The sequence below is a fragment of the Mustela nigripes genome, chromosome 1 (assembly GCF_022355385.1).
Source record: "Mustela nigripes isolate SB6536 chromosome 1, MUSNIG.SB6536, whole genome shotgun sequence".
In the NCBI taxonomy this organism is placed as follows: Eukaryota; Metazoa; Chordata; class Mammalia; order Carnivora; family Mustelidae; genus Mustela; species Mustela nigripes.
Genome location: NC_081557.1, coordinates 257,718,009 through 257,733,333, shown reverse-complemented (window position 1 = coordinate 257,733,333; position 15,325 = coordinate 257,718,009). Strand labels below are relative to the sequence as shown.

Below are 15,325 nucleotides of genomic sequence, written 5' to 3'. Positions count from 1 at the left end.
CTGCTTCCTCCTCTCTCTCTCTCTGCCTGCCTCTCTGCCTATTTGTGATCTCTGTCTGTCAAATAAACAAATAAAATCTTTAAAAAAAAAAAAGTTTATAGTTTTACTTTTTATATTAGGTCTTCAATGGATCTAAAGTCCACCATGTATGTAATGTTAGGTAGGGTCTCAGGTTTTATTCTGCATATAAGTGAGCCAGTTTTCCCAATTTAACTAAACAATCTTTCTTCCCAATATGTGGTATGATTGTTCAGCTCTTTACATTTCTTTGCACTTGAGTCTTGCAGAAAAGGAAACATGATCTATCTCCTCAAATTTCTTCCAATCTCTTTGGAGAAATGAGAATCACACACATGAAACTGAACAGCCTGACATAATTAAAAACCAAATTGTATGTTGAGGACTGTAAGGTCAGAATAGCTTCAAAGAAAAGAAATTCAGCTAGGTTTCTGTGGTCAAGAAAAATGTGGTATTATTTAGCTCTGTTTAAATGAGACAATTTAAAATTTTTAAATGAGACCATTTTTCCTTCACTCACCACCGAATCACCTTTAGAAGAATTACACAAAGGGTTCATGCTTTATCCTGAGCCACTCCTGTTTATTGTTGTCAAATCCCAATGAATAAAACCAGATTTTTCTTCTGTCCTATATGGGTGCTAACTAGACAGCCAAGAAAGACAAGTTGCAGGTCCTGTTCTTCCTCATAATTGGGGATTTACTGATTTGAATGTAAATAGAGGTACAAAAGTAAAATGAGCTCATGCTCATATACTGCTAAAAGAACTCCAGTAACCAGACACCAAAAATTCATGACACTCCCAAATGGGTAGGTCACTTTCTTTAATTATTAGAAGTTTGGGTAGAGTCACTGGCTGAGGCAGTACTTTATTTGAAGAAATATATTTTAGCAATATGAGGAAATATTTTTAAACTATAGGGCCATTACAAATGTGAAAGCTATAAGCTTGTAACACCATAAAAATCACTAACATGTACTGAGTGCCAAACACTACATTAAGCACCCAATTTGTATTATTTTAGTTAATTCTCAAAAACAACTTTATGAGGTAAGTACAATTATTATCACAATTTTATAGATGAGAAAAATCAAGGTATAGAAAAGTTAAATTATTCAAGATCATACAGCTAGTAAATGATAATAGTTAAAATTTGAGATTACATGTTCTTAATAAACTTACATCATCCCTAAGAATCACCTGTGTGATTTTACTTCCCATCTACAATCCTACAAAATTCCAGAGATCAAGTAATTATCCATAGTACATTAGTATCTTTCGATTACACTATCTACATGAGCCAGTGACCATCATCTGCATTAACAATGGCGACAGTTGGGAATTTTCTTAAGGTTGTCTCCCCCTAAAAAAACACTGCTCCTATGTCCAAGGAGCACCCAGGGACACCCAAAAAGGGCCTAAAATGATTCCCAAAATATACTTGATACTATGTGTCTATACAGTCTGTAACTATAGAAACAAGGAACTTGGAAACAGAGTTACAAGGAGATAAACTAATTAGAAATTTACTGTCTAAAAGAATTAGATGACAAAAGTGAGAAATTTGGCTCTGATCAACATTGAGGCAGGAAATGCTCCTAAGAAAAGGGAACTGAGTCAAGGTAAACTTAAACTTAACAAAGGTATTAGTCTTTAAGTCTGGATGCATAAGGCAAGAAATGCTCCATGCTTGGTGTCAGACTATGGCCCTATGCCTAGAAAGAAGAAACTGGATTTGGAAGATTTGAGAAAATTCTAAGCAGACATCATCAAGAAACTCCATGTTCAGAGGTTAGAAAGATTGAATGTAGAGTATGGCTGAGAACTTACATGAGAACACAGACTTACATTTATTTTGTAATTAAAGATTAGGCATATCAAAAGGAAGATGTGTATTACTGCACCTCCAACTTCAATGTGTTTAATTTGAATCCTGGAAGAAAAAGATAATTGCCTATTTCATGTCTAATCTGCAATATAACACTGCAAAGGAGACATTATTATCACACTTGACAGATAAGAGAACTAAGCCTCTGAAGTTGAGGTCCACAGCCAGTAAATACCACAGGGGAGATGCAAAGCCATGGAAGAAATCGGAACATGTGCTCTTTCCATTAAATTGTTCTACTTGTTAGGAAGGTACTCAGCTAAGATAGGAAGCTCAATTCTACATCAATTTTTCTCCCACTTAATATTTAAATTTATTATTTCCTATTTTTTTTTATTTAAGTTTTGTTAGTTATAAGGACATATGTTGTGATAGTTAACTCTTAGCTAAACAACACACCAGGTTTATTTGTTATATATGCCCTCCTCCATAGTTTCCTCACTTCCTGGTATCAGCTTTGTGTTCAGCTTTACTGAGATACAACTTACATGTAACATTGTGTCAGTTTACAATACAAAACATGTTGATTTGATATACTGCAAAATAATTATCACTGTAACACCTCCATCATCTCACATAATTACCCTTTCTTTTTTGGGATGACAACATTTCATGTCTTATTTCCTTAGCAACATTCAAGTATATAGCACAGTATTATTAGCTATAATCCCCATGTTGTACATTAGATCCCTAAAACTTGTTCATCTTATAACTGGAAGTTCGTACCCTTCCATCAACATCACCCTGCTTCTCCCATGACCCCACCCCCACTCCAAGCCATGGTAACCACCAGTCTACTCTGCTTCTGTGAATTCAGCTTTTTAGATTTCACATCTAAGTGGTATTAGACAGTATTTGTCTTTGTCTGATTTATTTCACTTAGCATAATGCCCTCAAGTTCTATCTGTATTTTCCCAAATAACAGGATTTCCTTCTTTCTTGTGCCTGAATAATATTTCTGTGTACACACTCATGCACACACAACACACACACGTTTGTATACATACCCAGAAGCAGAATTGCTATATCATAAAGTAGTAGACACTTCCCTACTATTTTCCATAGTGGCTGCACCAGTTTACATTCTTCAAGAGTGCACAAGGGATGGCATCCTCTCCAACACTTGTCATCTCTTGTCTTTTTGATGATAGCCATTCTAAAAGGTGTAAGATGATATCTCAGTGAGTTTTGATTTTCACTTCCCTGATGATTAGTGTGATACTGAACCCCTATTCAAGTACCTGTTGACCATTTGGTATGTCTTCTGTGAAGAAATATCTATTAAGCTCTTATACCCATTTTTTAATCAGACTTTTTTTTTTCTGTTGAGTTATATAAGTTCTTTATATATTTTGGATATTAACCCTTTATCAGATATATGATTTGCAAATATTTTCTCCCATTCCAGAGGTTTCCTTTTCATTTTGTTGGTGACTTCCTTTGGTGTATAGGAGCTTTTCAGTTTGATAAAGATCCACGTACTAATTTTTGCTTTTGTTGCTTATGCTTTTGATATCATATTCAAGTAATTGTTGCCACAACTGATGTCAAGAAGCTTTTTCCTTATGTTTTCTTCTAGAAATTTTATGGTTTCAGGTTTTATGCTTAAGTCTTTAATCCATTTCAAATTATTTTTGAGATGGTACATAAGGGCCCTATTTCATTCTTCTGCATGTTATTAGCCTTCCAACACTGTCTATTGAACAGATTATCCTTTCCCCAGTGAGTACTCCTGGGTGCCTTGCTAAATATTAGCTGATCATAAATGTGAGGGTTTATTTCTGGGCTCTTGATTCTTTTCCATTGGTCTGTCTGTTTTTATGTCAGTACCCTGCTGTTTTGATTACTATAGCTTTGTATTAGAGTTTGGAATCATGAAGTGTGATGTTTCTGGCTTCGTTCTTCTTTCTCAAGACTGTTTAGCTATGCATGATCTTCTGTCGTTCCATATAACTTTTAGGACTTTTTTTCTATTTCTATTTCTATTTTTTCTATTTATGCCACTAGAATTTTGATAGAGATTGCATTTATCTATAGATGCTTTGGACAGTATTTACATTTTAACAATATTAATTCTTCTAATCCTGAACACAGGATATCTTTCATTTATTTTTGTCTTCTTTGATTTCCTTCATCAAAATGTCATAGTTTTGAGTGCATAGATCTTTCACTTCCTTGATTAAACTTATCTTAAGTATTTCATTATTTTTGATATGATTGTATTTATTTCTTTTTCAGCTATTTCATTGCTAATGTATACAAAGGTAGCCATCTTCTATATACTGATTTTGTATCTTGCACCTTTCCTGAATTCATGGATTAGTCAACAGTTTTTTGGTGGAATCTTTAGGATTTTCTCAATATAAAGTAATATATCTGCAAATAAAGACAATGTATCCCCTTCTGATTTGGATGGCTTTTATTTCTTTTTCTTGCTTGATTGCTCTGGCTAGAACTCCAGTACCATGTTGAATAGGTGGTGAAAGTGGGCACCCTAGGTGTCTTGTTCCTGATCTTAGGAAGATTTCAACCTTTCCCTGTGAAATATTATATAAGCTGTGGGCTTGCCATAGATGGCCTTTATTATGTTGAAGTATATTCTTTCTATATATAATTTGTTGAGAATTTTTATCATGAAAGGATGCTGTATTTGTTTTTTTTTTTTTAAGATTTTATTTATTTATTTGTAAGAGAGAGAGAGTGAGAGCGAGCACAGGCAGACAGAGTGGAAGGCAGAGTCAGAGAGAGAAGCAGGCTCCCTGCAGAGCAAGGAGCCCAATGTGGGACTCGATCCCAGGACACTGGGATCATGACCTGAGCCGAAGGCAGCTGCTTAACCAACTGAGCCACCCAGGCGTCCCTGGGATGCTGTTTTTGTTAAGTGATCTTTCTGCATCTGTTGAGATAATTATATGATTTTTATCTTTCATTCTATTAATCTGTGTATCACATTTTATTGATTTGTGTATGTTGAAGCATCCTTGTACCTCAGGAATTAATATTGCTTGATCATAATGTATGATCCTTTCAATATATTGTTGAACTTGATTTATTAATTTTGTTGAGAATTTTTGTATCTCTATTCATCAGGAATTTTAGCCTGTAGTGTCTTTATCTGGCTTTGGTATTAGGTTAATGCTTGCCTTGTAAAATGAATTTGGGAGTGTTCCTTCCTCTTCATTTTTTTTGGAAAAGTTTGAGAAGAATCAGTGTTAATTTTTCTTTAAATGTTTGGTAGAATTCACTAGTGAAACCATCAGTTTTTCTATACTGGGAGATTTTGATTACAGATTCAACCTCTTTGCTCCTTATTGATCTGTTCAGATTTTCTATTTCTTCATGATTTAATCTTGGTAGGTTGCATGTTTCCGGGAGTTTGTCCATTTATTCTAGGTTATCCAATTTGTTAATATATAATTGTTCACAGTAGTCTGTTATGATCTTCTGCATTTCTGTAGTATCCATTGTAATATTTCTTCTTTCATTTTCTGATTTTGAGTCTTCTTTTTTTCTTAGTTTAGCCAAAGATTTGTCAAAAAAAACCAACTCTAAGTTTTGTTGATCCTTTCTGTTATCTTTTAGTCTCTATTTCATTTAATTTTGCTCTGATCTTTGTTATTTCCTTCCTTCTGCTAACTCTGGACTTTGTGTATTTCTTCTACTTCTTTTTTAAATTTTTAATTTCAGTATAGTTAACATAGTGTTATATTAGTTTCAGGTGCACAATAGTTTTTCTTCTTTTCTAATTCCTTAAGGTGTGAATTAGGTTGTTTATTTAAGATCTTTCTTTTTTCTTAATGTAGACATTTATCACTGTGAAATTCCACTTTAGAACTGCTTTTGCAACATCCCATAGTTTTGATATGTGCTTCCATTTTCATTTGTTTCAAGATTTTTTTTTCCTTTTGGTTTCTCCTCTGATCCATTGGTTGTTCAGAAGTGTGTTGCTTAATTTCCACATATTTGTGAATTTTCTAGCTTTCCTCCAGTTATTAACTTCTAGTTTCATGCTAGTCAAAACATAGTAGTCAAAACATCATCAAAAACAGTATGATTTCAGTCTTAAGTATTTGCTAAGACTTGTTTTGTGACTTACAATGATCTATCATTATAGAGCATATAAATCCTAAAGAATTTTCCATGTGTGTTTGAGAAGAATGTGTATTCTCTTGCTGTTAGGTGGGATATCCTATATATGACTGGTTAGTCCACTTGGTATAAAGTATGGTCAAACCCAATGTTTCCTTATTGATTTTCTGTCTGGTTGATGGATCCATGATAAAAATGGGATGCGAAGTCCTCTACTATTATTGCATAGTTTATTTCTCTCTTCATATCTGTTTGTATTTGCTTGATTTATTTAGGTACAATATTTATGATGGCTATGTCTTCCAGATGAATTGACTCCTTTTTCATTATATAATGACTTTCTTTAAGAGTCTTTTGATACCAGTTTTTGCTTATGGTCTCTTGTCTGTATCAGTTTTTGAGGAGGAAGACAACAGAAACAAACAACTATAATAGAGGAAGGAGGCTGATGAAAATATCTGCCTGTATATGTTTAGCATAAACAAACCATGATTAGGAGAAAAAATGTGGATGGGTGTTTTCTGAGAGAAGTTTTTTTTTTTTTTTTTTTTTTTTGAGAAAGGAAGCAATATGAACCATCTCTAAACTTCCTGATGAAGTTAGATTATAGCACAATCTTTACTGGATAATCTATTTAGATTATTGTTCATCATTCAGGAAATATAAAAGATTCTAAGAGTACTGATTCATATTCTCTCCCTTTCTCCTTTTCACTGAATAATTTGGAGATTTCAAGGACAACACACCTGGAGAGCACACTCCTTTGCCTCAGGCATTCTGGTTTAAATATCTTTATTATAACTTTGAAAAGACACAAATTATATATTTTCCTCTTCTAAAATGGTAATTCAGAGATCTAAGCCTTTGTGTTATGCTGAAAGTTACTAATTTATCCTTTATCACCCTTAATTGCAAACACTTTAATTTACTGAATTTACTTTGCCTCTCAGTCTCAGGAATATAAGCCAATTTGGCATAAGGCTTATCCAATATATTGCTACTTGCTATGTGTGATTAAACAGTTACAGATGTCCATCTGTTTCTTTCTAACATCCTATAAGGAAACACTGAGGAGGACTAGGGCAACCAAAGAAATATCTTCAATAATATCACAACTGATTTGTTGATATCATTACTCCTGGTTTGGGGTAATCAGAATGTCACACTTCCATGGCACTTCATCCACATATCCACAGCCCCCACATGACTGGATCCAACTTCCATCTCTACTAGACACAGCTTTTTTTTTTTTTTTTTTTGAAAGGACTTTTGTGGACACAAATTGACTCAATACCCAGAAGGCCACCAAACTTCAGAATTCCATAAATACTATCACTGACGTGAAGGGTGTCCACACTCTATGTAGGTTTAGAAAAATTATTCATAGCTGACTTTTTGATTCTTGGGTTTTGCCAAAAATCTAGAGTTTTAAATAGATAACAACTTTAAAAATTACAATAAGAACAATCGAGGTTATAGTTCTCATTTTTAAAGAACAAAGAAAACAGACTGCCTTGCAAGAGGGCTAAAACAGTTTCTTGACCCCTTAACTGCTGCCTACTACACATTGTGGGTAGGAGCTTTTAGTAAAAACCCACCTGTGTGCTTATCCCAAGGTCAGCTAGTTCAACTGGGCAAGTCACTTCCTCATCTATGTAACGTAGACAATAATAGTGTTCACCTCAGAGGGTTGAGGAGAAAAGCAAATGAGCTCCCAAATACAATGGGGTTAGTGCTTGGTGCACAGGTGATGCACAACTATGAGGACTATTCCCACCATTATGACTACTGTAGTCTTACCAACATGGAGGAGCTCTCCATAAACAATCACATTACCTGAAATGGTCCAAAAGGAGAAAGGATTGCCATCAGTAAATCATAGTCAATTTGCTTTTTTCTTCAGAAGCATTGGTCTGAATCTGATGAAAAGCTCATTAAAAACTCTTGCAACTCTTGCCTGGGTGGCTCAGTGGGTTAAACCACTGCCTTCAGTTCAGGTGATGATCTCAGGGTCCTGGGATAGAGCCCCACATCAGGCTTTCTGTTCAGCAGGGAGCTTGCTTCCCTCTCTCTCTCTGTTTGACTCTCTGCTTACTTGTGATCTCTCTCTGTCAAATAAATGGATTTAAAAAAAAAAAAAAAAAACTCTTGCAACTTTCCTGGTAAATGCAGGGCTTTCTGATAAATTCTCACTTTCTTTCATTCATTCATCCAAAAAAAGATGCTTTATTTTTTCATGCTGTAGAGCATGAAAAAATCAATACATATCCCTAAAGGGTGTGTAGTATAGTAAAGGAGATTTTAAAAATTACATAAATAACTATATTAAGGAGGGAGTAGAAGGTATAAGAGTGATAAGAAAGATTAAGGCAGAAAGAGGAAAGATTACTCTGAGGTTCAAGGTATTATCTGAAATAGACCTTGAAGGAGAGTTCTGATTCAAAAAAGGAGCACCAGCAGAATGGGGGAGAGTACTCCAGATTCAAGGAATAGTCTAAAAAGGACAAGTAAACAGGGAATAAGGGTCAAGCCTGACAGGTACAGGTCTGTTGAAGACGGGATAGAAGATGGCCAAAAGAAGGTGACGACCTTCAATATCTGACGCTGTGACCCGAGGCAAAAATGACTTGTGCTTTATTTCCTGCGTCCAGCCCTTGCAGCAAGGCAATTTCAATTAAGTCTTATTTAAAGCTAAACGTGTCTTTTTTTTTTTTTTTAAGCATCTCTTACACTGTTCTTTATGTGCTACTCTTATTATAATTGGGAGAAAGCAACAGAATCTGAAGTTTCTTCATGGCATGTTTGTGGGTCCTTTGATTCTGGGGGCTCATCTGGTGTGACATTGGAAGAAACTGTTTTTATATCATTAGCTGATCCCTTGGTGGCATATCTACCTGAAACACCTCCTATGTAAATACGGAGATTGCTGAGAGAAAAGCCAAGTTGGGAAGCTTCTGACAGTGAAAGGCGTGGGCCATGTGTAAACAAACTTGCTCAGGAATGAGAGCTGATTGCATGGGCGTGTCTGTTGGTTGGAGTTAACAGCCTCTCCCTAACTCTTTTTATTAAACACTCAACTAACCTTCAATTGCCCTTTTAGAACTTAATCTCAGCGCAACTTCCAGCATTTCAAAATCATCAGACCTAAGGAGGTACTACCCTGAAAGGGGTGGGGTCTGTGTTTAAAGTTAAGTGACTAATTACAACAAGCAAACTCTGCAAATGCCCCAGAATGGGAGGTGGGCTGGATTTATAAATCAGTATCTCTATTAGCTTGTGTAAATAATACACTTAAAACAAACTGGCACACCAGTTTGTTTGTTTTTTTAAAGTGTTCTTAACTCTTACAAATATAGAATGCCAAACTATCAGTCGAGTATTTCTTATGACCTAAGCCTTCATCTTCTAGGAAAGATTAATCATGATTAATGATTCATTATCTTAGGGTCTCTAGAAAGCTAGTCCACACATAAAATCCATTCAGCAATAGAGTTTAGGTTCCTGTTTTCTCCGATTCACCCCTGCTGGAAATTCCTTGATTGCAGAAACCCTTTAAGCCAGTCCCTGTGCGGCAGCATTTCTCCACGTTTTCCTTGGACCACCCAAGAATCACCTGAAGATCTTGGGCCTCACCCCAGGCTAATAAAAGAGACTTTATAGGGAGGGGCAGGGTCCTGGAATTTGTATTAGAAGGAAGAAAACCTTATTTCTATGATTAGTGAGGTCACTTATGCCTAGATTCCCCTTACGCTGTTCCTCAGCTTCTCTCTTCCCAAACAACTGAACCAACAACAGGACTGATGCTCGGTGTAGGTATCGCAGCAGCCACGGGACTTGAGAATGATGTCATCTAAAGTCCAAAACTTAACCTAATACCTTCACCAACAAGTTATAAACAGCCAAGGGAACATCTGTGGGTGGAAATTCAGAGGATAATTACAAACGTCTATAAATACTCAGCTGCTATTTACTTTTCTTCCATTTAATATTTGGCACTATTTTCCTGTAGAGTTGGCCTGGGTTTGGTTTTTATTTCTTTTTTTCTTTTTCCTTTTCTTTCCTTTTGGGTTTTCCCCAGATACTGAGTAATAATAATAGCTGTATGCAATGAAAAGAGAAATCGTTACATCAATGTCACTCCTCCAAAAACACACCTCCCAAAACAGTTTCATTTTTAGCTTATAAACCCCACACCTTCTCTGTCCATTTAAACTCTCCTTACATAAATACAAATAAGAATATATTTTGGATACTAGCAGTTTTTCAATTTTCTAAATACTGCCTTTGATCTTCAGGTTTACAAATATACAACCAATTATATCTTGACAAGTTCTATAGTTTAAGTCAACCTGATGTTTATTTTATAATGTATCATTTTGGTTCTGTGAAAGAACTTGAAGTAAAATGTACATCACATTGATCAAGGAGACTGGCATTTAATGAGAAGAGATGGCCCCACAAACAGAAAATCTAAATATAAGTCCCAGTGTATGATCCCCACGATGCCAGGGTATTCTTATATAATGTCTCCAAGTGTCAAATAAAATACAAATCGAGATCATTTTTTTAACTTTATTTTTTTCAGTGTTCCAAGATTCACTGCTTATGCACCACACCCATGCAGTACGCGCCCTCCATAATACCCACCAGCAGGCTCACGACCCCTCCCTTCCCCCTCAGTTTGTTTCTCAGATTCTACAGTCTCTCACAGTTCATCTCCCAAGATCATTTTTATCTCATACCAGTTATGGTAAGGGTTAAAGGAGTCCAGGAATATTTTGTGTCCCCATTAAGTACTTGTGAATGCCGGGTAGTGCTAAGGAAGCCATGACTTGTTCCTTGATCTCTAACATAGCCTTCCATTTATTTTTATGTTTTTGCATTTTTCAAAATAAGTTGGTTTTCTTGCCCCTTCCTTAAAGATTTAGGACGTGGGTTTTGCACATTTGGTTCATCAAATGTGAAATGCAACGCTCCTTTAATTTAGATGACACTGTTGCCACCAAGTGGTCACTAGGAGTTACTGCAAGTCAAACCCCAGGCGTGATAAGTCACAGCCACATGATGCTGGATCAGGCAATTAAAATTCTGTGCGAATGAACCAAAAGTAGTAGCTTATTTTCTCCTTCCATGGTGATATAAACTGAGTAATACATCTTTCATCTAAATCTACAACGCTGTCTTACTCCTTCTTCTTCCCTGATTTTCACTAGAGCCCACAGCCAACAACAATTTAAAAATCGTTGGCTCTCTCCCAAATGCCTAACTCCTGTTCTCTGTACTTAGAGCCAAAGACCTGCAGAGAAATCTGAGACCTGCGATGCCAGGATGGGGGGTTGGGAACCACCTGCAGATCACTACCAAAATATACCCAACATCTTATGTGTGTTTAATCGTTATACCCTATGAGCAGCATATCACTATCTATTTTTTACAGGTTGGGAAACTGAGGCTCAGATTGGTTCAGTAACTTCCAACATTGCCCAGTTCATGAGCAGCAGGATAGGCTTCAAATCCAGAACTCAGCCAAGGTTCTCTCAAAGCCTCCCTCCATGCCACATTTTGGCTCTGGGTCTTTTGGCTTCACCGTGTATAGAATTTTAGGAAGATTCTTAAATTAACTATGTCAGCATATTAGAATCACCTGGGGAGGTTTTTAAAAATATGAATGCCTAGGTTCCTTCCTAATCAATTAAAACCAAACTCTGAGGGGCTCCAGTGTCTATAATTTAAAAAAAAAAAAAAAAAAAAAAAAAACCTGCCAGTTATTGTTTCACTATGAAAGTTGAGAACCACTGGTTTAAAAGAATATTACTCATGTTAAAATTCTTTTCTATTTTTTTAGCCTTTAATCAGAAGGATATTTTTATTATAAAATATCTTATTAACACAGAGTTTCTCTCTTGTTGTAATAACAGGTGGATGAGATATTTATAGATTCAGCCTTGAACAAGCATTATATCAAGAACCAAGTAGTCAGACTGACGTATGTATGTTTGGGCAAAGGTGGACTCCCAGCCTGGAGGGACATAGGGCAAAGGAGATGGGAACACTCATATGTTGTTGTCTCTGTGAGGTTGGCTCTTGCCTAAGATTTCTCATGAATGGTATCTCTATACGGTCTGGAGATTCAGGGCTGACCACCATTTTCTAAATGCAAAAACTAAGATGCAGGGAAGCTGAGTGATACATTCAAAATTCCCCAAGTGACAGAAAAAAGATTCAAACCCCATCAACTGATTGTAAGGCCCAGAACTACCAGAACCTGTGCCCTTGGGAAAACCTACCAAGTTGTCTTGAGAGATATATCAGTTTAAAAATAAGAAGGCAAAGTTTGACTGCAGAATGGAATTATAGGTTTTACCTGTAATGAAGTCCCAGGAGCCATACCCAAACAAAAAATGTTCCTGTTTTAACAGATTTTCTGTTTGTTATGATAAAGGGAGAAGGTTCATATCAGTTGCAGAAATTACTCAGAGGTTTCAACTGTGTTATTTGGAAAGCATGTAGCAGAACATAAATACATAATAGGTGCAAACCTATGAGCCTATAAGACTCATCCTCTTAAAAAATGAATATATTCAGGCAGATTTATATAAAGGAAATAATATTTTTTCTGACTACAGATTAATGTCTTATTAGACGACTTATTCCAAGTTCCTTACACCTTTACTAAATAACTAGTGACCTCCAGAATCTAATTTATCTAATTATCTAATTTATAATATAAATTAGATAAATTCTACAATGTTTAGGAGATAAAAAGCACATATTTGCTGAATTCTCTAGATTTCGTATCATTTCTTTTCAAATTCTGATTTACCATCACATTCTAGAAACATTATGATAGTCTTGTGAACTCTGAAATTTATAGTCATTATAACTTGTAAGTTTCTCTGTGGAGCTAGAGAAATTCTACCTCATAAAAAATGTTTTCCTTCTGTCTAAAGAGGGAAAATTAACTTGGTCTTACATTTGCCAATATGTCATAAAATTCTGATTATTTGTATCTTCACATTCTGGAGCCTAAATGGACAACAGTATATAAAAGTGCCTCAGAATCAATACGATTTCCTGTTTTTAGTTAAAGGATTCAGGAGAATTAGGCCTGTAGTGCTTTTCAGAGCTTGGGTCTTTTGAAGTATAAAAATAAGAGACAAAGCAGATCAGTACATAGATTTAATTTTTAAAGGCCTTTAATTGTTTGGTTTTCCCAATTTAAAAAGGAAAAACTGAATACTACAGGTAGAGAGACTTGAACTTGTTTATATAAAAAAAGTTCAAAGAACTGCACATGTTTAATCTGGAGAAGACTCGGGAACCAGGAATGTCACTGTCTTCATATATTTTATGTGGGAAAGGAACTTGATGTTTTATATATGTCCCAACTGGTAGACCTAATCCTAATGTAGTGGAAGATATAAAGAGACACTTTTCAACTCAAAATTAAGAATTCTCTTAAAATTAGAGCTGATCAAAGAGAAACAACCTTTGGAAGGAAGTAAATTTCCCATCATTTTAATTACTGCCCGGGGGGTTAGAGGGCTGTGGGTGCTTAGAGGTGATGTAGGTATCAGCTGGCCAAAGAGACCACTAAAGTTTCTTCTGATCCTTAGACTTTACAATTTGGATGAAATTTTTTTGAGATCTGAATCTTACCCAACTACTATAACAAGCCTTCAAATTAATGGGGAAATTTTACTCAAAATATGATGGAAACTTGAAGAGGGGACATATAAAATGATCTTGAGTCAGTGACATAGAGATGAATGTCAATGTAAGAAGATTAGTTCTCAACAGTTTTAGCAATTAAGGCATAATCCAGGAGTGTTAAATCCAGGAAAGAGTGTAAGACCCAGTGTATTCCTTGAATAAACATCTTTCTCTTGTACGTTGCAGTCCAGAGGAAGATGGTGTGAAAGTAGACATCGTTATGGTGTTTCAGTTCCCCTCTACTGAGCAAAGGGCCTTAATAAAGGAGAAAATCCTTAGCATCTTAAATCAGAAGATAAGGAACACAAGAGCCGTACCCATAAATGTGTCTTCAGTTCAAGTTAATGGTAAGTAGGTACACTCTTTTTGGGGGTGTGAAGTTTTCTACTCGTTCTACTTTATGTCTTATCTTAAACTTACTTTCCATTAACTTCCATTCCAAATAACAGCTAGAATTTAGATGGGAAAATTTTTTTCAAGTTAAAAAAAATGCCATTTCAAGGTTTTGTGTTTCTCTGATAAATGCAAGTCTGAAGTTAGTTGTCAAGTGGTTTTTCCTGTAGGTATTGACCGGCAGTCATCCTTAAGTAAAGGCAAACCTTACCACTAATAGAGAATTAATCTGATCCAGCCACCACCTCCATGACTAAGGTAGGGAAAACACCAAGCATTTAGCAACAACTATTTTCCAGGACGTGACCTTCCTAAAACATAAACTCATGTGTTGCCTTTTAAAAATATGGATGGTTTCTATATATAGTGAAATTATGACATTTCTCTTAACTTTTCCTCCTGTGGGCATTTGGGAAAATGATTAAAAAAAAAAAACTTTGGAGCCACTAAAGCCACCTTAAAAGTGATGTTTTAAAAATCTCTGAGCTACCGGGACAAACTGAGGGTTACTGGAGGGGAGCGGGTGGGAGAGATGGGGTGGCGGGTGATGGACACTGGGGAGGGGGTATCCTATGGTGAGAAAAAAAAATAAAATAAAAATTTTTTAAAATCACAAACCATTATGCCATTATCATTACACTGAAAAGGCAAACCAATCCTTATCAAGTCCCTTTTCTACACTCTTCACATGCAGCATCTAATTTCTATATTCTTAGGAAGTAGGCAAATTCACCTTTATAAATATGAAAGAGAAACAAAAAATTAAGGACACTAATAAATAAAACGATGTAAGATTCAAATCTAGATCTCTAATTTCTTGAGAGGCTTTATATAAAAAAGTGCTCTGGGTCAAACACGTCTTAGAAATTCTGTCTATAAGACATATATAATATGTCTTATATTAGCATATTAAAGGCTCTGCGGCTAGACACAAACCTGTTTTTACCCTTGTGCATTAAGCTACTTCTGCAATACTTCCTTCCGGCACACAAGTGCAGATTTCTCCTACAAATTCCAATGGATACTAGACTTAAGAGAGTTTCAGGGTAAGTAATTAATATCAGAGGTGAAACAGGATGCCCTACCCTTGTAAGGGTCTGGCTGACTCCTCAAGAGGAAACCTGACCAGGAAGTGAAAATCTCAGGGAATGGGAGGGGCGTGAGTTTGCTGGTGAAGAGTCAGCTACTCCGGGAATAAAGCTGGGGACCTCTCCCAACCCAGG

At 35.8% G+C, this 15,325-nt stretch overlaps 1 protein-coding gene across 3 annotated transcripts in view; it reads left to right on the top strand.

Annotated features, from left to right (window-relative positions):
• Positions 1 to 15,325, top strand: part of TMPRSS11A (transmembrane serine protease 11A) — a 65,941-nt gene that overhangs the window by 23,448 nt on the left and 27,168 nt on the right. For all 3 annotated transcript variants that reach the window (XM_059396620.1, XM_059396612.1, XM_059396630.1), the window contains exons 4-5: positions 11,915 to 11,982; positions 13,896 to 14,056. In XM_059396620.1, the coding sequence (XP_059252603.1) occupies positions 11,915 to 11,982; positions 13,896 to 14,056 (229 nt within the window). The remainder of the gene's footprint in view (positions 1 to 11,914; positions 11,983 to 13,895; positions 14,057 to 15,325) is intronic.